Source organism: Nerophis lumbriciformis, linkage group LG01, assembly GCF_033978685.3.
Source record: "Nerophis lumbriciformis linkage group LG01, RoL_Nlum_v2.1, whole genome shotgun sequence".
Classification (NCBI taxonomy): domain Eukaryota; kingdom Metazoa; phylum Chordata; class Actinopteri; order Syngnathiformes; family Syngnathidae; genus Nerophis; species Nerophis lumbriciformis.
In genome coordinates this window covers 59407642-59432472 of record NC_084548.2, presented here as the reverse complement: position 1 = coordinate 59432472, position 24831 = coordinate 59407642, and the positions used below count along the sequence as shown (strand labels likewise).

At 38.9% G+C, this 24831-nt stretch overlaps 1 protein-coding gene across 1 annotated transcript; it reads right to left on the bottom strand.

The window, feature by feature from the left end:
• Nucleotides 1-331: 331 nt before the first annotated feature.
• On the bottom strand, nucleotides 332-22972 carry LOC133570191 (uncharacterized). Its single transcript, XM_061922944.2, has 3 exons — nucleotides 22523-22972; nucleotides 11794-12075; nucleotides 332-2805 (listed from the first exon to the last, which is right to left on the bottom strand). The coding sequence occupies exons 1-3, from the start codon at nucleotides 22644-22646 to the stop codon at nucleotides 1541-1543; spliced, it is 1671 nt and encodes a 556-aa protein (XP_061778928.2). The 5' UTR covers nucleotides 22647-22972; the 3' UTR covers nucleotides 332-1540.
• Nucleotides 22973-24831: the final 1859 nt, after the last annotated feature.

Below are 24831 nucleotides of genomic sequence, written 5' to 3'. Positions count from 1 at the left end.
TTACTCTCCCCCCCTTTCCCAATATCACCTTTTTCCCACCTTTTTTTAAGGAGCGCCGTAAAAATGGCTGCGCCGTCGGCGGTCTTGTCTTGTCTCCCTGTAATGTATGTCTGCTCTTAGTGGGACTGTGCCGAAAATATTATTTTCAGTTCTTATGTGTCTTGTGCATGTTAAGAATTGACAATAAATCATCTTCAATCTTGAATATATATATATATATATATATATATATATATATATATACACACACACACACATACTGTTATGGTAGGGTCGCATGTTAATGCGCAAATCATATCCCCAAGATGAAGACGGAACTTCGGAGGCAGTGTGCAGGTAGAAAAATTATTTATTTTCCATAAATCAGTCCATAATACAAAATTGCAGGAAAATGCAAACCAACACAAGAAAAGTGTGCCGATGGCACGGGAAATTAAGGAAAAAGCTAACGGGAACGCTAAACATAGAACCAGAATCCAAATGTATACCAACGTAACTTGTTGCATAGCGCAAACAAGACAGCCAGACTGAGTGTGGCGAAAAGCAGGAATAAATAGCTCTCTGAATAGTGCACGGGAGCAGGTGGGCGTCCCGAACACTAATCAGAGGCAGGTGGAAATAATCAGCACCCATGGCAACCAAGAAAACACAAACCCAGGGGTGCTGAAACAGAACTAAGAGAGTCTTTAACTAAACAAAACATGATCCGGGCAACGGATCATGACAATAAGTATATCATATAAAGGTGTTCATCTATCGAATCATTTTGTAATTAGAAATTAAAATATGTAACACTGTATTTCAATAACTTATAAAAACACTATTATGAATAAGTATAAAAGTGAATTAAGAATATATATATATATATATATATATATATATATATATATATATATACACACATAAAATGTTTATTGTATGGAACATATGTTTTGTACTGTTTATTCTCATCGTTTCAGTCAAATTATTCATTTTTAAATAAAAGTACACAATGTTCTATATTAGTGCATGTATTTGACAGAAAAAAACACTAATCTAAAATATCTAAAATATAAATGTTAGAAGCATATTAACAAGATTGTGTTACACACACAACAATGTCACACGTTATACTGTATGCACCATTAATAAGACATTGAGGTTTCAATTAGTACAATACATGACTGCAAGAAGTGAAGTTTTTTTCCTCAGAATAAAAAAAAAAAAAAAGTAAGCGAGATTACCTGTTGCTTCAGTCTACAACTATTCAAAGAAACCAGTTTTGTCGTTTTATATGCACAAGGACGTGTATTCAACGATGTAGCCTACTTGGCTGAAATAAAACTACGAATCTAAAACATCTAAGAAACATGTTAACCAGATTCTGTTACACAACAAATATGTCACACATGTTATATGTGCTGACGTTGTTAGAAAGTCAAAATTAAAGTTTTGACAGTTTATTTCAAATCCTGCATTTGCTGCTGCTGTTCTCACCAGCACACTTGTGTTTCTTACACTGGTATTTAAAAGATAATTTTTCACCACACACACTGCAACTCTACACTTTCTCACCTGTGTGTGTTCTCATGTGTACATTAAAACAGTGACTTTGTGTAAAACCTTTACCACATACTGAACACATAAAAGGTTTTTCACCAGTGTGTATTTTTGTGTGTCTTGATAAATATGCTTTCTGGGTGAATCTTTTACTACAAATTGAGCACATGAATGTTTTGTCTCCAGTGTGTGTTCTCACGTGTGCTTTTAAAGATTGACTTTGTGTAAAACCTTTACCACATACTGAACATGTATAAGGTTTTTCACCAGTGTGTATTCTTGTGTGCATGATCAAATTTGCCTTCTGTGTGAATCTTTTACTACAAATTGAGCACATGAATGGTTTTTCTCCAGTGTGCGTTCTCATGTGTACTTTCAACTCACTACTTTCTATAAAACATTTACCACACAATGAACATGAAAAAGGTTTTTCTCCCGTGTGTTTTCTCATGTGTATTTTCAAATTACCACTTCGTTTAAAACATGTACTACATTCTGAGCAGGAGAAAGGTTTTTCTCCAGTGTGTGTTCTCATGTGTACTTTCAGATCACCACTTTGTACAAAACCTTTATCACATACTGAACATGAAAAAGGCTTTTCTCCAGTGTGTGTTTTCATGTGTAAATTCAACACATTTTTTCGTCCAAATCTTTTACCACAGATTGAACAAGCAAAAGGGTTTTCTCCAGTGTGTATTCTCATGTGTACTTTCAGATTACCACGGTAACTGAAAGTTTTGTCACAGTGAGAACATGTCAAGCGTGTGTTGTCAGTGTGACATGTCTTATCATCTTTAGAGTCTTCATCATCAGTGTCAGGAGAGTGAGACGTTGTGTCGTCACTATCTGATAGTGGAGCCAAGATCTTGTCTGCTTGTGATCCTCCACAGTGGTCTCCATCAGCTTCTGTTGTCATGTGTTGAGTTGAGCTGCTGCTTGGAGGCTCCGCCTCTCTCTTCTCCTCACTTTCACCTTTGACCTCATCATCTTCACTCTTCACAATCACTGGGAACTCCTCCAACCATTCAAGATGCTCTCCCTCCTGACTGATGCTGCGTTCCTCCTCTTCCTCTTTAATGTGGGGGGTTTCTGGCACCTCCTCTTCCTCTTTGAAATGGAGAGTGAGTGGGTCCTCCTTCTCCTTTTTAATATGCAGTGTCTGTGGCGCCTCTTCTTCCTCTTTAATGTGGGAGGGCTGTGGCTCCTCCTTCACCATCCTGAAGCTCCACTTCTGTTGCTCAGGGAGAAAATGTTCTTCACAGTTGTCTGCAGGAAACGAGAAGACAAACATGTTTTAGAAACATCCAGCTCTGCTCAGTCACACAATGCATTCAGTACGTTTACATGTATTTTAGAAAAACAAGTTATTGTATGAACTTTCTTGAAATCTCAGTGACACACAAACACGGTGCTCTTTACAACATTGTTCACAGGAAAAGAAAAACAAGCTGGGGCCTGAAACTTTTTTTTGCGATACATTGTTTAATATAGAATATAGTTGCTGAAACATTCAGAAACATATTACATAATTTCCATTATTATTTTCTCAAAACTATTATTAATCTACTTGCTACTTTATGGTTCTATCTACACTTGCGTTAAAATGTACTAAACACGTATTCTTCTGTTTGCTACTTTGCATTATTAGTTTTGGGTGATACTAAAAATGTGGGTATGGATCCAATACCAAGTAGTTACAGGGGCAGTATCGGTCATAATAATGTTGATACTGATATTTAATATTATCAAAATCATTGAATGATTAAATTTTTGATCCTTATGATCAGACAAATACACAGGATGGCGTAGTAACAATATCAATGAAATGTTTCAATTACTTCCTGCTATTAACTCGATCCACAAACCTTTGTTTACATTCAAGAGCCTAGCGTCCGATTCGCGGTTAACATATCCTCCTTGTAAGAAATGTAGTTCATTTGTCGCTACAGAGGGGAGGATTGCTGTCGTAGAAGCGGCTTTGCACTGTGGAGGGACATTAGTTAGCTCGCCAGCTAGAATGCCCCAGTGTGTTGAGCGTTGAGTTTGTTTGCTTGTTGCTGTCAACTTTGGAGACACAGCTAGAATCTGTCTTCAACATTTATTATCACGATAGTATTAAAAGCTCTATCGTCGGCTGAATTAATATAATTTCTATTGTCTATCGTCTATATTGTGCAACCTTACTGTTTACAGCAGGGCTACTCTACTGGCAGCTGGGGGCCAAATTGGGACCTGCAATGACACCACACGGGCCCCCGTGTTCAGTTCAAAACTTAGGGGACAAACACTTTTGCTGCAATTTCCTAAAAACACTATGTGAAGGGGCGTGGCCTACGGGGAAGCAGGATGTGCCAGGACCGGCTTCGAGATCAGCGACAGGTAAGTAGATGGCCCACCTGGGCGCGTTTATCTAATCACCTGTCGCTCTGTTAAAGGCAGCAGCCGGGAAGGAGAGAGGGAGTTGTTGTTCATGGTGGCTGGAGTTGGAGCACGAGAGCGAACGAGGGCGAGATCAGGATTCGCACAGACTTAAAAGCACTCGAGACTTTATTGAAAAATAAAAACTGTGTGTGAAAGCACTGAAAAGGAGCGGTGATGTCTGTGCTTGGTGGCCCGAAGAACCCGGAAGAAAGTGACTTCCACACACTAGAGTGCTCCTTTTGTACAGAGGAACTTGGACCATGTAAACACATTAGCAGATCCTTCTGTTGACATTTTAAGGTTCACTATAGAGGACACTTGTATTTTGTATAACAGGACTATTTTCTTCAGAAATGTGTAACTGACAAAAGAAATACAACAAAAACAAATGTCCACTGCAGAGGATGTCGGTTCTCAAAAGAAGAATAATAGTGAAGGGAGATTGTGAGAAAATGTGGACCCCAGAACAATTTAGTTGAAGAGCCCTGGTTTACACCAACACACATAGAAAAAATGATGTAGACGATGAAATAAGTCAATATCTTTAAAGGGGAACATTATCACCAGACCTATGTAAGCGTCAATATATACCTTGATGTTGCAGAAAAAGACCATATATTTCTTTAACCGATTTCCGAACTTTAAATGGGTGAATTTTGTGACGTCACATCGGGAAGAAATCCGCCATTTTCTCAAACACAGAGTCAAATCAGCTCTGTTATTTTCCGTTTTTTCGACTGTTTTCCGTACCTTGGAGACATCATGCCTCGTCGGTGTGTTGTCGGAGGGTGTAACAACACGAACAGGGACGGATTCAAGTTGCACCAGTGGCCCAAAGATGCGAAAGTGGCAAGGAATTGGACGTTTGTTCCGCACACTTTACCGACGAAAGCTATGCTACGACAGAGATGGCAAGAATGTGTGGATATCCTGCGACACTCAAAGCAGATGCATTTCCAACGATAAAGTCAAAGAAATCTGCCGCCAGACCCCCATTGAATCTGCCGGAGTGTGTGAGCAATTCAGGGACAAAGGACCTCGGTAGCACGGCAAGCAATGGCGGCAGTTTGTTCCCGCAGACGAGGAAGCTAAACCCCCTGGATGTCTTGGCTCACACCGTCCCTTATGCCACCGAAGATGATCAAGAGAAGAATATCGATCCTAGCTTCCCTGGCCTGCTGACATCAACTCCAAAACTGGACAGATCAGCTTTCAGGAAAAGAGAGCGGATGAGGGTATGTCTCCAGAATATATTAATTGATGAAAATTGGGCTGTCTGCACTCTCAAAGTGCATGTTGTTGCCAAATGTATTTCATATGCTGTAAACCTAGTTCATAGTTGTTAGTTTCCTTTAATGCCAAACAAATACATACCAATAGTTGGTTAGAAGGCGATCGCCGAATTCGTCCTCGCTTTCTCCCGTGTCGCTGGCTGTCGTGTCGTTTTCGTCGGTTTCACTTGCATACGGTTCAAACCGATATGGCTCAATAGCTTCAGTTTCTTCTTCAATTTCGTTTTCGCTACCTGCCTCCACACTACAACCACCCGTTTCAATACATGCGTAATCTGTTGAATCGCTTAAGCCGCTGAAATCCGAGTCTGAATCCGAGCTAATGTCGCTATAGCTTGCTGTTCTATGCGCCATGTTTGTTTGTGTTGGCATCACTTTGTGTCACAGGAAAATGGACGGGTGTATATAACAATGGTTAAAATCAGGCACTTTGAAGCTTTTTTTAGGGATATTATATGCGTGATGGGTAAAATGTTGAAAAAAACTTCGAAAAATAAAATAAGCCACTGGGAACTGATTTTTAATGGTTTTAACCCTTCTGAAATTGTGATAATGTTCCCCTTTAAAGTATTGATGTTCCAGCCCTCTGTGCATCTGCTCAGCACAGACAGGATCACCTGTACACAGTATCACTACATGCTACCAAAAGAACTAGCCCAGGGTAGGGTTGCACGATATAGATGTTATACAATGTAAATGATATGAATTATGGCCGACGATAAAGCTTTTAATAATTAATTAATATTGTTACACAGCTTTCATGTGTTTTTGTCTAATTATAACTGTTCTAAATGATTTAGAAAATTAAAAGCAAAATTAATACTGCCCCTGTAACTACTTGGTAATGGAGCCATACCCAAGTGTGTAGGATCACCAAAACTAATGTAAAGTATCAAACAACAGAAGAATAAGTGATTATTACATTTGAACAGAGGTGAAGATAGAAACATGTTACAACAGAAAGTAACCAGATATTAACAGTAAAAGGGAACGTTGCCGCAACTTGTTTATAACGTCTTCAGTTTGTTTACTGGGATGGTCACTCGTCCTTTAATTAACTGCTAACTCGGTCAGTGTTCCAATAACATCAACACTAGCTGACATGTTTTGTCATCTCACTGAATTGAACGCAGGCTGTAAAGTGACGACACGCAAAAGTTGTCAGTCAGGCACCAAGATTGTGTATTAGAGGTGAGAGGTATCACTCCTGTTTATTTTTGTTGTCAAACTGTGGCACTGATCCACTGGGTGTTGTTGGAGAAGAACAAGGCTTGTTTATTCGACTCAATCTTCATTAGCTAAATTGCTTTGTGTTTTAAATTGATATTAAAAAGTAATAAACGCCATGTTTTGTTTTTTTACATTATCATTTTTTTAATACTATCAAGAATAATTCATGTGAAATAGCATTTTGTGAATGTTTTGCAGTGTATAGTTAATTCCTAACACACCGTAGGACAGAGTCTGCAACCTTTTCTCTCAAGAGAGACATTTTGCTGCCACTTCCATACAGAAAAATAGTATAGAGCCGCTAATTGTAACACAGCTTATAAACTTTTAAAAGTTTTCACCTTTTTTTTTTATTTTACAGTAGAAGCAATCTGTCCATGTAAAATTAAACTCTTCTCCTTTTCTTTTTTTGGGCAAATATTCATGGTTAGCTTACCCAACTCGAGAAGCGGAACCAAACACACAGGCTTGCAGTCTTTTTTTACTTGCCTTCTTGCGCCTCAGATCTCAGCCTCTGCGCTTTCACGGCCTCACAGACAGTCTTAAATTATAGAACTCTTTTTAAAACCTTTTCTCACTCTGGGGTTGAAAAAAATCTGAGGGGGCCACTTTAGCGAGACAAAAGAGCCATGGGTTGCAGGCCCCTGGCGTAGGAGAGTTATGCTAACAGCAAACTAGCGCTCTTGAACTTTAACAGCCACATTGAGTCGACATCAGTAGCTTTCAACCACCTGAAAAACATTGCCAAAATCAGAGGAATAATGTCTACATCAGACTTAGAAAGACTAATTCATGCCTTTGTCTGCAACAGGTTAGACTACTGTAATGGTTTTCTCACTCTTACTGAGCTGTAACGCTGCTGCTCGAGTCCTGACTAGAACCAGGAAATATGACCATATTAGTCCAGTGCTTAGGTCACTGCATTGGCTTCCTGTTGCTCAGAGAATAGACTTTAAAACAGCTCTGCTTGTGTACTAGTCTTTTTGTGGTCTTGTGCCAAAGTACATCTCTGACATGTTAGAACCATATGAACCAACTCCAGTTCTGAGAACCTCAGGGAGTGGTCTCCAGCCGGTGCCCAGAGTCAGGACCAAACATGGCGAGACTGCATTTCAGTTTTATGCTCCTAAAATTGGAATATTCTTAAAGATGTTCAAACCCAGGCTAAAACATTTTTATTTAACTGTGCACATGACAACTGAAAGTATTTTATCTTCACTCTTTTACTTGAGTTTCAATTACAAGAGTTTTCATGATAATTGTATTGTATGTATGAATGATGATTATTTTATTTGTAATGTTGCTCTAATGTAATTTTCTGTAATGCACTTTGAATTGCCTTGTGTATGAATAGCACTCTATAAATAAAAAGCCTTGTCTTGAATGTAAACAAAAGACGGGCGGATCGATACAAATATTGACAGTAATGATAACAAGTACGATATCAGTAGAAGGTCAATAATACGAATGGTTGGATCGATATTTCTTATAATAAAAAAAATATCTTGTAATTTTTGTTCTTGTTTACAAACTCAGGAAACAAGTCCCTGGATGAAAAAAGACTTTAAAGGCAAACACCTCAGGATTTAAATCTGAGCAAATGATTTAAATATTTAATAATACAGTTTTCTACACCAAAATTAATCTATTTATTCATCTTCTACTTCTTCTCCAGATTTTGGCGCGCTCTACCTTCCACATTTTTCACCCGATTCAAACTGTTCCAACTTCAAACTGTTCAGACTATTCGGGAATCACGGGCTTTTATTGACAAATTCCAAAAATTCCCAGAATTCCAGGTTTTCCTGGACATTTTTCCCATTCAAAATTAATCAGTAATTTTTCAAGCTTCCACCATTTCTAAATTTTTCAACCTATTCATACCATTCCACCTTCAACATATTCCATTATCTTGGAAATTCAAAGTACCCTTTTTCCAAGTTCCAAAAATTCCAGGATTTCCCAGAAAGCCCTATTTCCACCTTTTTTTCTGGCGACTACTCCTTCCACATTTTTCAACCCATTTCAACCGTTCCACCGTCAAATCATTCCTCTTAATTAGGGCAAAAACCAAAGTTGTTTTTTGAACTGGAAAAATTCCCGGTTTTCCCGAAATTCCAGGAATTCCGTAATACAATTTCTCAATTCAACATGTTGCTACTTCAAGATTTTTTGACCGATATGAAAAATGTCAACACAAACCATCTCAACTCATTCAAACCATTCAAGTTTGGTTTTTTTTAAATCCAGTTTTTCCCGAAATTCCCACATTTTTCGGAAATTCCCATTGTAATGAATAGGACATTCTTCAAAGTTCCACAACTCGCACATTTTTCATCTGATTCAAACCGTTCCAACTTCAAAATAATCAGCCTGTTTGGGAATTGTGTGATTTACTTCAACCATTCTAAAAAAAATTGACAGATTTCTCATAATTAATTATTTTTTTCCCCTTTCAAAATGAATTGTCCATTTTTCACAATTCCCACATTCTTCAACCGATTCAAACCATTCCACCTTCACCACATTCAACTCATCCTAGACATTCAAACTACCATTTTTCCATGTTCAACAAATTTCCAAGAATTCCTGGTTTTTGTCTAACCCTATTTCCAACCTTTTTCGTTTGGCTACGCCTTTTCTTTTTTTCATCCCATTTCAAATGTTCCACCATCAAAACATTGTTCTTAGTCAGGTGAAAAAAAAAAGTTGGTTTAGAAACTAGAAACATTCCCAGTTTTCCCGAAATTCCATTATACAATTCCTCAATTAAAAACTGTTACTACTTCAACATTTCTTGACTGATTTAAACAATTCCAACACCAACCATTCAGGACATTCATGCTCCTAATAATTTTTTTTTCTAAATCCCACTTTTCCCAAAATTCCCAAATTTTCAAGAAGTTCCCATTGAAATGAATGGGACATTTTTCCACGTTGCACAATTCCCACATTTTTCAACCAATTTAAACCATTCCAACATCAACACATTCCACTCATCCAACGAACACTTTGCCAAGTTAAAAAACAAATTTCGGTTTTCCTGGAAATTCAAACTCTTTAACATTCAAACATTCAAACTATTCTTATATTCATACTACATTCGGTCAGCATTTCATTTCAACTTCAGCTTTGGAGCATTCACACACAATTCCTTCTGGAATTGCTTCATCTACTTCATTAAAAAAAAAAAATTTTTACATCGCTATCCTGTGTTTTTGTTTGATTATAATTGTGATAAAAAATGTAATCATTCAATGAGCTTGAAATTGTGAAGTATCAGTACCAGCATTGATACAGCCCCATAACTACTTGATTCATGATTGATACATAAATGTTGTATCACCCAAAACTAATGTAAATTATCAAACACCAGAAGAATAAGTGATTATTACATTTTAACAGAAGTGTAGATAGAAACATGTTACAACAGAAAGTAACCACAAGTTAACAGTATGTGAATAAGTAGAGCCTTTGTAACTTGTTTTAATTTAGTTGTATTACAAACCCCGTTTCCATATGAGTTGGGAAATTGTGTTGGATGTAAATACAAACGGAATACAAAGATTTGCAAATAATTTTCAACCCATATTCAATTGAATGCACTACAAAGACAAGATATTTGATGTTCAAACTCATAAACTTTATTTTTTTTTGCAAATAACAATTAACTTAGAATTTCATGGCTGCAACACGTGCCAAAGTAGTTGGGAAAGGGCATGTTCACCACTGTGTTACATCACCTTTCCTTTTAACAACACTCAGTAAACGTTTGGGAACTGAGGAGACACCTTTTTTAAGCTTCTCAGGTGGAATTCTTTCCCATTCTTGCTTGATGTACAGCTTAAATTGTTCAACAGTCCGGGGTCTCCGTTGTGGTATTTTAGGCTTCATAATGCGCCACACATTTTCAATGGGACACAGGTCTGTACTACATGCAGGCCAGTCTAGTACCCGCACTCTTTTACTATGAAGCCACGTTGATGTAACACGTGGCTTGGCATTGTCTTGCTGAAATAAGCAAGGGCGTCCATGGTAACGTTGCTTGGATGGCAACATATGTTGCTCCAAAACCTGTATGTACCTTTCAGCATTAATGGTGCCTTCACAGATGTGTAAGTTACCCATGTCTTGGGCACTAATACACCCCCATACCATCACAGATGCTGGCTTTTCAACTTTGCGCCTATAACAATCCGGATGGTTCTTTTCCTCTTTGGTCCGGAGGACACGACGTCCACAGTTTCCAAAAACAATTTAAAATGTGGACTCGTCAGACAACAGAACACTTTTCCACTTTGTATCAGTCCATCTTAGATGAGCTCAGGCCCAGCGAAGCCGACAGCGTTTCTGGGTGTTGTTGATAAACGGTTTTCGCCTTGCATAGGAGAGTTTTAACTTGCACTTACAGATGTAGCGACCAACTGTAGTTACTGACAGTGGGTTTCTGAAGTGTTCCTGAGCCCATGTGGTGATAACCTTTACACACTGATGTCGCTTGTTGATGCAGTACAGCCTGAGGGATCGAAGGTCACGGGCTTAGCTGCTTACGTGCAGTGATTTCTCCAGATTCTCTGAACCCTTTGATGATATTACGGACCGTAGATGGTGAAATCCCTAAATTTCTTGCAATAGCTGGTTGAGGAAGGTTTTTCTTTAACTGTTCAACAATTTGCTCACGCATTTGTTGACAAAGTGGTGACCCTTGCCCCATCCTTGTTTGTGAATGACTGAGCATTTCATGGAATCTACTTTTATACCCAATCATGGCACCCACCTGTTCCCAATTTGCCTGTTCACCTGTGGGATGTTCCAAATAAGTGTTTGATGAGCATTCCTCAACTTTATCAGTATTTATTGCCACCTTTCCCAACTTCTTTGTCACGTGTTGCTGGCATCAAATTTTAAAGTTATTGATTATTTGCCAAAAAAAAAAAAGTTAATCATTTTGAACATCAAATATGTTGTCTTTGTAGCATATTCAACTGAATATGGGTTGAAAATGATTTGCAAATCATTGTATTCCGTTTATATTTACATCTAACACAATTTCCCAACTCATATGGAAACGGGATTTGTATAACGTTATAGCAGGACGCTGTAATAAATATCACAATATATATTTTAGGCCATTTTGCCCAACCCTACATCTCAAATGGATCTTTATTCTGCCATTTGTGGCACTTAACCCACACAACTCTCCTTTGGTAGGTGAAGTTGAACCATGTAAAGTTGTGCAGGTGTTTTAGCATCATTAGACACAGACTTGTCCAGGATTTTCCATTTTTTGATATCTGGATGTTGTGCTTACTTGGACTGGGATGAAGGTGTGAGGACTCAGGTGGTTTGTCTTCATAGTCTTCAGTTTTCACAGAGACAACAGTCAGTGGAAACTTGGTGAGATCAGCCTCCTTCTGCCCTACAAGACACTCTCCCTCCTGAGTGATCCACACTTCCTCTTTATTATGTGGGGGCTGTGGCTCCTCTTCTTCCTCTTTAAAGCAGCGGGGCTGCGGCTCCTCTTCTTCCTCTTTAAAGCAGCGGGGCTGCGGCTCCTCTTCTTCCTCTTTAAAGCAGCGGGGCTGCTGGACGTCTGTTGGGTAAATAAGTAAATAAAATCAATAGATAATAGAAAGAGTTTTTGACTGAAACTGTTAACACAATGAAATTATTTGTGCTTTCATGTGTGTCTTGTTAAAAGTATGTCGCTAAACAACCAAGAAAAACACAAGAAATACTGTACTTTTGTCCTTGCCACTAAAATTGACTTGGATTTACATGACGTTGCGTCCGGCTCACGTCGGGCTCATTAAATATGTGTGGTGGTCAAGCCAGTGTCTGTTCTCAATGGGTACCAAGCGCCACTTAGCCTTTCGAAACATGTTCTATGCTCGCGTTGTTTTCTGTTGTAGGAATCGTTTCCAATTGCGAAAAGGATAAAGGTTTCTTCAGAGTTCCTCGAGCGGTAATCAGGATATGCAGAAATGTGCAATATTTCATAGGAAAGGACAAGGACAAAAGTGGCTCTCGAACATAAGTTTGGAGTGATGACTTTGTTAAAGGTTTGTTTGGTATATTTTTAACATGTATGTCAGAATCAGGAAGTGAAATTAGCCATGAAACGATGAATTATGTTGATTACAATGTGAAATATATTTGGTTTCTCCAAAGTGGGCTGGCTCAGGGTGGAGGACAGAGTAAAACAACTTGCACTGAGCCTAGTCTATAAAATCCGCTACACCTCCCTGATTCCGAAGTACTTGTCAAACTACTTCCATAACCTAAATGACCGCCATAACCACAACACCAGAGGAAGCTCCACTAACCACGTTAAACCCAGATTCCGATCTAACAAAGGTCTTAACTCATTCTCCTTCTATGGCACATCAATATGGAATGCACTCCCAACAGGTGTAAAAGAAAGTGCATCTCTACCCTCCTTCAAAACCACACTAAAAGAACCTCCAGGCAACTTCAACCCTAGACTAACACCCTCCCCCCACCACATCCCACCTCCCCGGATTGTAATTAATCAAATGTAAATAATCAAATGTATATACTTGTTCTTATGCTTTCTGAGCTCACTATGTTCACTGCTCGCTGTACATATCCTACCAAGTCAGACCTACACTGTTACAATGTTCATTTCTCAGAAGATATTATTGTTGATGACTGAAGTGCTGATATCAACCAAACTAACCCCCTCCACATCCCACCCCCCGGCATGTAAATAATGTAAATAATTCAATGTATATACTCTGATGATGATTAACTTGTGTGATGACTGTATTATGCTGATAGTATATATATATACCATGAATTGATTTACGTGGACCCCGACTTAAAGGCCTACTGAAACCCACTACTACCGACCACGCAGTCTGATAGTTTATATATCAATGATGAAATCTTAACATTGCAACACATGCCTATACGGCCGGGTTAGCTTACTAAAGTGCAATTTTAAATTTTGTGCGAAATATCCTGCTGAAAACGTCTCGGTATGATGACGTCAGCGCGTGACGTCACGGATTGTGGAGGACATTTTGGGACAGCATGGTGGCCAGCTATTAAGTCGTCTGTTTTCATCGCAAAATTCCACAGTATTCTGGACATCTGTGTTGGTGAATCTTTTGCAATTTGTTCAATGAACAATGGAGACAGCAGAGAAGAATGCTGTAGGTGGGAAGCGGTGTATTGCGGCAGGTGTTGTGCTGGATAACGCACCCCCGCCGTAGAATGCACCCCTTGACTGGTGTGCCGGATAACACAGCCGGTGTTTCATTGTTTACATTCCCGGAAGATGACAGTCAAGCTTTACCATTGGCCTGTGGAGAACTGGGACATTATAGACTCTTACAGGCGTCACTTCCTGTCAACGAGAAAGGACGCAAAAGAAAAAGGCTCCGCTTCTGCTACCGAAGTTTTTGTTAAGTCTGAAGATTTTGACCACTGATTTGTGATCACAGCCACAGGAGAGTTACCTGGCATCTTCGATCTGATATTGGTCAGTTGAGAGGCACAGATACGCTGAAATAAGGCGAGTTGGAAGAGACGTTAGCCTTAAGCCAACGGCGCCTTGCCGCAGTTCAAAGCGGTTGCCTAGCAACCAAAAGCTACGGTGAGTTTACAGCTGTTTTAAAGTGATTCCGACGTCGCAGACTGATATAAGTTGACGGGCTGACACCTCAAATTGATCTCTGAACGGCGCAAGGTACGAAATTGTTGAAAAAACAAGTTAAAAGTACCGCAAGTTGCTAAAGAAGAAACTGCCGTTAAGACATAAGAGGCACTGACGTCAGCGACTGCCGCGATGCGAAAAGGTAAAGGAAAGACTGAAATCCCGAAACATTCGGGGTCAGCTGACACAGAACACAAATGGGAACAAGATTTGAGGCTGGACACAGGACATGATGGGAATCAAGAAGGGATACAAAAAATACTCCATGATTTTAAAGAAGAAATGTTAGAAAAATTGAACTACATGATGGAGGGATGGAAAGAAGAAATGAAAGAAATGAAAGAAGAACACAAACGAGATGTGAAAAGTCTGCAGCAAAATATAGAAAGTCTGCAATCTCAGAAAAACATCAGAATTAATGAAGCCACTGAAATGTGCAAACAAATGAAGATCCTTCAAGAAGACAACAACATGCTGAAGAAAATCATAGATGAAATGGATCAGGATAAACGGATGAATGATATCATCGTGACAGGGCACCGAATTAAACCAAGATCCTATGCGAAATCTGTGAATAATGAAGGTGAACCAGATGAAATGGATATGATCTCAGCAGAACAGCAAGTGGTCAACTTTCTGCAATCAAAAGAAATTGAAATTGACATTAATACCATCGAAACATGCATCCCACTGAACGGAAGAAACAACAACGCCACTCCAGTCGTGCTCGTGAAACTTGTAAACAGAAAATCTAAAATGGCATTGCTGAGACAGGGAAAGAAGCTGAAGGGAACAAATGTGTACATGAATGAGCATCTCACAAAACGTAATGCTGGAATCGCCAAGAAAGCACGCGACTTGAGAAAGCAGGGAAAAATCCAAGGAACTTGGAGCGCCAACTGTAAAATTTACATCAAGCTAAATGGAGGTCCAGAAGCAAGAGTACTTGCTGTCAATGACCTGGACAATTTTTAAAGTTTACACAGCTTCCACAACAACGATGATAATGGACTCTGACAGAAAACAAGCACCTAAATTCAGCATCAAAACTACTATGTTCCAAGGGACGACTAAACAAGATGACCTAGATTCAGGATTGCATCCACCTACACTTATAGAGATTATTGAAACAACATCAAAGATTGTTGAACATGAAAATATGGAACTAAAAAATTTTTGCAACAAAGATCACAAAAACCAGGATTTGGAAAATGATATAGATCCAGATACACATTTTTTCTCCCACTTCAGTAATAATTGTTTTTATTATACGGATGATCAATATAACAGCAACATTAAATGTGATAACAAATTGTCAATTATTCATTTTAATAGCAGAAGCTTGTATGCAAACTACAACAATATTAAGAACTTTTTGGAACACATCAACGAACCCTTCAAAGTGATTGCTGTCACGGAAACATGGATTGATGATAAAAAAGGAATATATTTTGATCTGGAAGGATATGAACTACACTACATCAACAGAACCAACAAAAATGGAGAAGGAGTAGCTGTGTACGTGATGAAGAACCTGAACTACAAAGTGGTAAAAAACATGTCATTTGCTATAGATAACATCTTAGAATGTATAACAATTGAAATATGTCAGGAAAAAAGCAAAAACATATTCATCAGTTGTATATATAGATCACCTAAGTCAAGTATAGAAACATTTGAAGAATGGATCAAGGCTACTTACATGGACAATGGGCAAAGAATAATTTTCTTATGTGGTGACTTTAATATTGACTTATTGAACCCTAACAAGCAAAAGTCTATTGATGATTTCATTGATACAATGTACAGCATCAGTTTATATCCTAAAATCACAAAGCCAAGCAGAATTACAGGACACTGTGCCACGCTTATTGATAATATTTTTACCAATGATTTTGATAATAACACTACAAGTGGTCTACTTATAACCGATGTTAGTGATCATCTGCCAGTTTTTACAATATATGATGGAAACTACAAGAAGAACATGGAAGACAAAAGGACATTTCGAAGACTGTGCACAGAGAAGAGGATGATTGCTTTCAAAAGCAAGATTGGGACAATGTGTACCGTATTTTCCGCACTATAAGGCGCACCGGATTATTAGCCGCACCTTCAATGAATGGCATATTTCATAACTTTGTCCACCAATAAGCCGCCCCGGACTATAAGCCGCGCCTACGCTGCGCTAAAGGGAATGTCAAAAAAACAGTCAGATAGGTCAGTCAAACTTTAATAATATATTAAAAACCAGCGTTCTAACAACTCTGTTCACTCCCAAAATGTACGCAAATGTGCAATCACAAACATAGTAAAATTCAAAATAGTGCAGAGCAATAGCAACATAATGTTGCTCGAACGTTAATGTCACAACACACAAAATAAACATAGCGCTCACTTTCTGAAGTTATTCTTCATTCGTAAATCCTTCGTCTTCGGTGTCCGAAGTGAAAAGTTGGGCAAATTTACGATCCACTGGCAGATGTTGGCGTCGTCTGGCGCTGCCTCCTCGTCTTAGTGAAGGTGTGTTCGCCTTCTGTCATCCATTGTTCCCACGCAGTTAGCAGTCTAGCTTCGAATGCCCTGTTGACACCAATATCTAGCGGCTGGAGGTCTTTTGTCAATCCACCCGGAATGACGGCGAGTATTGAATTAAGCGCGTAAGCGTGTCTCTCAATGTGCTGTTATGAGCTAGCAAATATAACAACTACACTACCCAGCATGCAACGATAGTTACGAGCATGCGCGGTAGCCCTGAGAAGCGTTGTATGCTGGGAGTTAGAATGTGGTTATGAGCACGCTGTGAGTAAACGTTGAGAACTCAGTTAACACGCCTCGTCTGCATTATTTATAATTAGACAGTCAACACACTTAATAGGAGCCATTTTGGGGTCTTTACATAAACACACAAATGGAAATGAAACGTCACATATCCCAGCATGCACCGCGCGCTTCTTCGTCATCCACTGTTCCCACGCAGTTAGCAGTCTAGCTTCGAATGCCCTGTTGACACCAATATCTAGCGGCTGGAGGTCTTTTGTCAATCCACCCGGAATGACGGCGAGTATTGAATTAAGCGCGTAAGCGTGTCTCTTAATGTGCTGTTATGAGCTAGCAAATATAACAACTACACTACCCAGCATGCAACGATAGTTACGAGCATGCACGGTAGCCCTGAGAAGCGTTGTATGCTGGCAGTTAGAATGTGGTTATGAGCACGCTGTGAGTAAACGTTGAGAACTCAGTTAACACGCCTCGTCTGCATTATTTATAATTAGACAGACAACACACTTAATAGGAGCCATTTTGGGGTCTTTACATAAACACACAAATGGAAATGAAACGTCACATATCCCAGCATGCACCGCGCGCTTCTTCTACGGGGAAAAAAGATGGCGGCTGTTTACCGTAGTTGCGAGACCTAAACTTTATGAAAATGAATCTTAATATTTATCCATATATAAAGCGCACCGGGTTATAAGGCGCACTGTCAGCTTTTGAGAAAATTTGTGGTTTTTAGGTGCGCCTTATAGTGCGGAAAATACGGTACAATGAAAATGAGGTTGATGAAGCATATGAACATTTCTTAAACAAGTTCATAATACTTTATGACAAACATTGCCCATGGATACAACTCAGTAATAGGCAGAGAAAGAATAATCAACCATGGATGACAAAAGGATTAAAAAATGCTTGTAAGAAGAAGAATACACTATATAGGAAATGTATAGCACAAAGAACTACAGAGGCAGAAATTAAGTACAAAAAGTATAAAAACAAGTTAACATACATACTACGATTATGTAGAAAAGAATATTACAGTGAATTATTGGACAGGAACAAAACTAATATGAGAGCAACATGGGGCATCCTCAATAGCATTATTAAAAATGGCACTAAGAGGGACTACCCTCAATACTTCTTAGACGGAAATAAAAAAAAATGACAACATAAAGGAAGTAGTTGAAAGCTTCAATAATTATTTTGTAAATATTGGACCAAAATTGGAAGAAAGGATTCCAGACACAGTTTCAATTAAGGACTATAATGATACCATAGAGCGAAATCCCAACTCCATGTTCCTCAGTAATGTGACACAGCAGGAAATAGTTACAATCGTAAAAAAATGTAAATCTAAGACTTCAACTGATTGTAACGGAATTGATATGGAAACGATAAAAAGGTTATTGAAGAGATCTCAGGACCATTAATGTATATTAGTAACCTATCATTTCAAACAGGTAAATTTCCAAACAAAATGAAAATAGCTAAAGTTGCACCAATTTACAAGACTTGCGACAAACATCAATTTACAAATTATAGACCTGTTTCCTTACTTCCACAATTTTCTAAAATCATTGAAAAACTGTTCAATAACAGATTAGAGAGTTTCATAAATAAAAATAGAATACTCGAAGAAAATCAATATGGATACAGAGCTAATGTTTCAACTTCGATGGCTTTAATTGAAATTACAGAAGAAATTACCAATGCTATAGATAATAAAAAATGTGCGGCAGCAGTTTTTATGGATCTAACTAAAGCATTTGACACAATTAATTACAATATTTTAATCAAAAAACTAGAACGATATGGCATCAGAGGGTTAGTCTTAAACTGGATAAGAAGTTATCTAATGAACAGGAAACAATACGTGAAACTAGGCGAACACACCTCTACAACGCTAAGTATATCCTGTGGTGTACCTCAGGGATCAATACTAGGACCTAAATTATTCAATCCATATATAAATGACATTTGTAAAGTTACAAAAGATTTAAAGTTAGTATTATTTGCGGATGATACAACAGCGTTTTGTTCAGGAGAGAACACACAGAAGATACTACAAATAATAACAGAAGAAATTAACAAATTAAAAAGATGGTTTGACAAAAACAGACTATCGTTGAATCTCAGTAAAACTAAAATAATGCTATTTGGTAACAGTAGAAGAGAAAGTCAAACACAAATACAAATAGACGGAATAGAAATTGAAAGAGTACCGTATTTTCCGCACTATAAGGCGCACCGGATTATTAGCCGCACCTTCTATGAATTACATATTTCATAATTTTGTCCACCAATAAGCCGCCCCGGACTATAAGCCGCGCCTACGCTGCGCTAAAGTGAATGTCAAAAAAACGCTGCGCTAAAGTGAATGTCAAAAAAACAGTCAGATAGTTCAGTCAAACTTTAATAATATATTAAAAACCAGCGTTCTAACAACTCTGTCCCAAAATGTACGCAAATGTGCAATCACAAACATAGTAAAATTCAAAATGGTGTAGAGCAATAGTAACATAATGTTGCTCGAACGTTAATGTCACAACACACAAAATAAACATAGCGCTCACCTTCTGAAGTTATTCTTCATTCGTAAATCCTTCGAATTCTTCGTCTTCGGTGTCCGAATTGAAAAGTTGCGCAAGCGTGGTATCCAAAATGGCCGGTTCCGTCTCGTCGAAGTCATCGGGAGTCAGTGTCGCTGTTGTTCTGTGAATCCTGCCTTCCGGAAAGCTCGGACCACAGTTGTGACCGAAATATCTGCCCAGGCATTTACGATCCACTGGCAAATGTTGGCGTATGTCGTCCGGCGCTGTCTGCCCGTCTTAGTGAAGGTGTGTTCGCCTTCGGAGCTGTGTGAAAAAAGCCACCCGGCCTCTTCGCGTAAACTTCCCTTAACCACTCGCTCATCTTTTCTTCATCCATCCATCCCTTCGAGTTAGCTTTTATGATGACGCCGGCTGGAAAGGTCTCTTTTGGCAAGGTCTTCCTTTTGAATATCACCATGGGTGGAAGTTAGCATGGCAAGCTAGAACCACAGTGAAGGATGACTTCTCATTCCCTGTGGTGCGAATATTCACCGTACGTGCTCCCGTTCCACAGTGCGGTTCACAGGAATATCAGTTGCTGTGAAATACGGTAGTAATCCGTGTGCGGATGGAGAGATTGCGTCTTTTTATGAACCGGATCGCTTAGTAGGAGCCATTTTGTGGTCTTTACAGATGTAAACAGGAAATGAAACGTACGGTGATATCCGCGCGTTTTTTCTTCTTCTTCCGGGGGCGGGTAGAAGAAGAAGCGCTTCCTGTTCTATGGGGGCGGGTGCTTTCCTTGGCGGTTGCTTGCGTAGAAGAAGAAGCGCTTCCTGTTCTACCGGGAAAAAAGATGGCGGCTGTTTACCGAAGTTGCGAGATCGAAACTTTATGAAAATGAATCGTAATAAAGCGCACCGGGTTATAAGGCGCACTGTCAGCTTTTGAGAACATTTGTGGTTTTTAGGTGCGCCTTATAGTGCGGAAAATACGGTAAATGAAACCAAATTTCTTGGTATAATGATTGATGATAAATTGAACTGGAAATCTCACGTAAAAAATATACAACATAAAGTAGCAAGAAACACGTCAATAATGAATAAAGCAAAACATGTTCTAGACCAAAAATCACTTCATATTCTCTACTGCTCACTAGTGTTACCATATCTGAGTTACTGTGTAGAAATATGGGAAAATAACTACAAAAGTACACTTCATTCATTAACGGTGTTACAAAAAAGATCAGTTAGAATAATACATAATGTTGGATATAGAGAACATACAAATCCTTTATTTATTGAATCAAAGATACTGAAATTCTACGACATAGTGAATGTGCAAACAGCTAAAATTATACACAAAGCAAACTATAACCTGCTACCCAAGAATATACAACAATTCTTCTCAAAAAAGAGGAGAAATATAATCTTAGAGAGAAATGTAATTTAAAACATTTGTATGCACGTACAACGCTTAAGACCTTCAGTATATCAGTATGTGGAATTAAATTATGGAATGGATTAAGCAAAGCAATCAAACAATGTACTAATATGATTCACTTCAAGAAACTCTTCAAACTTAAAGTGTTTACAAAGTATAAAGAAGAAGAACCATGATAAACATTCTGTATTTATTTAACTCATCCATTCTTTCATTCTTTCACTCACAAACTAATCTTACTTATCTCAACATATGAAATGTAACTTACTTCACCAATTATTATTTATTTACTTATTTTTATTGTGATTACTTATGGAGTATATTGTGAATAAATTGAGAACAGGAAGTGAACAAAAGTTTTAGCAACTGTTATGTAAAAGAAAAGGGGTAGGATTAAATAAGCTCTGCTTCTTCCTACTCCTTTTCGAACATGTTGAATAGAGAAACTGGAGATTGTGATGTATCATGTTGTATGATTGCATGTTCGAAATAAACTCAAACTCAAACAAGGAGGACTTTGAGTTGGATACGCAGACACGGTACCGTGAGTACGCATGCAGCTGCGGCTTCCAAACATTTGATCGCTTGCCCGTACGGGCGTGCCGCTATGTGCATGTCACGTACGTAACTTTGGGGACTTTGGGGAAATATATGTGCTGTATGAACTTTGGGGAGGTGAACGGTACTTTAGGCTGTGTGATTGAGTGTGTTGTGCAGGTGTTTGAGTTGTATTGGCGGGTTATATGGACGAGAGGGGGAGGTGTTTGTTATGCGGGATTAATTTGTGGAATATTAAATATAAGCCTGGTTGTGTTGTGGCTAATAGAGTATATATATATATATATATAGATATGTCTTGTGTTTATATACTGTTTTAGTCATTCCCAGCTGAATATCAGGTCCCACCCGCCTCTCACAGCATCTTCCCTATCTGAATCGCTCCCACTGCCCTCTAGTCCTTCACTCTCACTTTCCTCATCCACAAATCTTTCATCCTCGCTCAAATTAATGGGGAAATAGTCGCTTTCTCGGTCCGAATCGCTCTCGCTGCTGGTGGCCATAATTGTAAACAATGTGCGGATGTGAGGAGCTCCACAACTTGTGACGTCACGCTACTCGTCTGCTACTTCTGGTACAGGCAAGGCTTTTTTATCAGCGACCAAAAGTTGTGAACTTTATCGTCGATGTTCTCTACTAAATCCTTTCATCAAAAATATGGCAATATCGCGAAATGATCAAGTATGACACATAGAAGGGACCTGCTATCCCCGTTTAAATAAGAAAATCGCATTTCAGTAGACCTTTAAACAAGTTGAAAAACGTATTCGGGTGTTACCATCTAGTGGTCAATTATACGGAATATGTACTGTACTGTGTAATCTACTAATAAAAGTCTCAATCAATCAATCAATCAATGGTGATTTTTGTGTACACATGTTGATACACATTGTTACAAACTGAGAGGAACATCAACCTCTCAAATATTGTGTGTCTGAAACGGTCTTGTTTTCATGAACAATATAAAAATAAAGCATCTTTTTAACGGTAGTGTTAATAATTAAATGTAAAGTTAGTAAACATGTGAGAGTAAGAAGTAAACAAACCTGTTCTGTGTAACACAACTTGATGTTTCTTGAAAACAGCGTCCAGTAGTTGACGTTGTCGCTCCTTCTCCTCTTTTGTTCGAGAAAGTTCCTCCTCGTACTCTGCTATCGTTCTTTCGCACATTTTCACACAATCACAACACTTTACACTCACACTTGATCTTTGCTTAGCGATGTGTTTTGATCACTACTGCGTGTCTTTGTTAGCAGCTAACAAGCTAAGCTAACTAGCAAGCTGAGCTAGCACGAGAAACAGCAAAGTGCTCTTAGACTGATGTATCCAGACCCAAACAAAGATGAACAATGTTTACTCTGTTCAACAACATATATGTCTACATGTACACACCGATTAGGAACACATAACTGTTATAAACACAATAACGTATTTCTCCGCAAAACGCCATCTTGCCTTTTCCTCGCCCTGTTTGGTTCCCAGTCCATCCCACTAATGTTGTGTCGTTCGCGAACGATTCGTTCGAACGAACGAATCTTTTGAGTGAACGTACTGAACCGAATCACTTCATGAACTGATTCGTTCCTTTCTCAGTTCAGTTGAGCTCTGCCGCGACCATGCCGGTATGAGTGGAACTGGCGCATTCTGTGACGTCGGCGAACGACGCAGCCAGCTACTCATCATGGGGGCGGGGGAAGGGACTGAGCGAACGATTCTTTCACCGCGGATTAACGACATGAATCACTCAGTGAACGACAACGCTCTCGCTCTCTGCTCTGCTTGCCCCAATGCCGCGGGTGATTCTCCTCCCGTTGCGGGGGTATGTTTCCTGCCATTGGCATCCGCTCTCCATTCATTCTCCAAGCTAACGGCTAATGTTGACTCAAGCCACATGAAAACAAACACACACATTATCTCAACACATAAAGTTATGAGAGTAGAGGAGACAGAAAGAAAGTCAGTGCAGGGCAAGGCTGAGCAGCAGCGACGCGAGGGGGAGGGGCGGGGGGGTAAAGTGTAGGGCAGGCTGTTTGAGAAGATTTAAAATAAAAATAATAACTAATGTATGTACATATACATGGGCTATTATGTATCTTGATTTTTATATTATTTAAGCTATTTATTTTCTTTTTTATTGCATATTTAAGTTGATATTTCCAGTTTTATATTTTTAAATGTAAGCTACAGAAATTTTAGTTTTAATGTTGGCTTTTCTGGCACTTGGTTTAATATTTGTTTTGTTTTATTTAAGGTAGCCTATTTATTTTCTTTTTGTTTGCACATTTAAGTTAATATTTTCTTTGTTATATTTTTAAACATAGGCTACAGAACATTTAGTTTTTATGTTGGCATTTCTGGCTCTTAATTTATTTGTTTTATTTTGAAGGTAGTTATTTTCTTTTTGTTTGCATATTTAAGTTTACATTTTCTTTGCTACAGAACATTTAGTTTTTATGTTGGAATTTGTTAAGCGTTTCTTAATTTAATATTTGTTTTTGCACTAAACAAACGAGGCCTATTTATTTAACTGTTGATTGCAAGCATTTTAGTAGGCTATTACTATTTTTTTTTATTTCCCACTTTTATTTATTTCTTATTTTCATTTCAGTGCAATAAAACATATTTAACAACCAAGACACATTTTGTTTATTGGACAGGCCGGAAACGCACACAGTGTTTTTAAAAGTAACGGAATCTCGGGACGGCGTGGCGCAGTGGAGGAGTGGCCGTGCGCGACCCGAGGGTCCCTGGTTCAATCCCCACCTAGTACCAACCTCGTCATGTCCGTTGTGTCTTGAGCAAGACACTTCACCCTTGCTCCTGATGGGTGCTGGTTAGCGCCTTGCATGGCAGCTCCCTCCATCAGTGTGTGAATGTGTGTGTGAATGGGTAAATGTGGAAGTAGTGTCAAAGCGCTTTGAGTACCTTGAAGGTAGAAAAGCGCTATACAAGTACAACCCATTTATCATTTATTTATCTCTACAGTTGCAATGTCTGTTAATTTGCGAACGTCAAGGTCAAAGTCTGTCAGGGCAGAGAGCGATTCACGTCTGTCGCCCTCTGGCCCACAGAACTGTAGGTGATTCGCCGACCTGCGCACAGAACTGCTACTGCACAAGTGATTCGGTGATTCGCCGACCTGCGCACAGAACTGCTACTGCACAAGTGATTCGGTGATTCGCCGACCTGCGCACAGAACTGCTACTGCACAAGTGATTCGGTGATTCGCCGACCTGCGCACAGAACTGCTACTGCACAAGTGATTCGGTGATTCGCCGACCTGCGCACAGAACTGCTACTGCACAAGTGATTCGGTGATTCGCCGACCTGTGCACAGAACTGGTACTGCACAAGT

Coding starts and splice junctions, on each gene's coding strand:
- LOC133570191 (XM_061922944.2), bottom strand. CDS start 22,646: ATGTGCGAAAGAACGATAGCAGAGTACGAGGAGGAACTTTCTCGAACA. Junction 12,076..22,522: donor AGTTGTGTTACACAGAACAG/GTTTGTTTACTT, acceptor TTTACCCAACAG/ACGTCCAGCAGCCCCGCTGC. Junction 2,806..11,793: donor ACACCTTCATCCCAGTCCAA/GTAAGCACAACA, acceptor CGTTTCCTGCAG/ACAACTGTGAAGAACATTTT.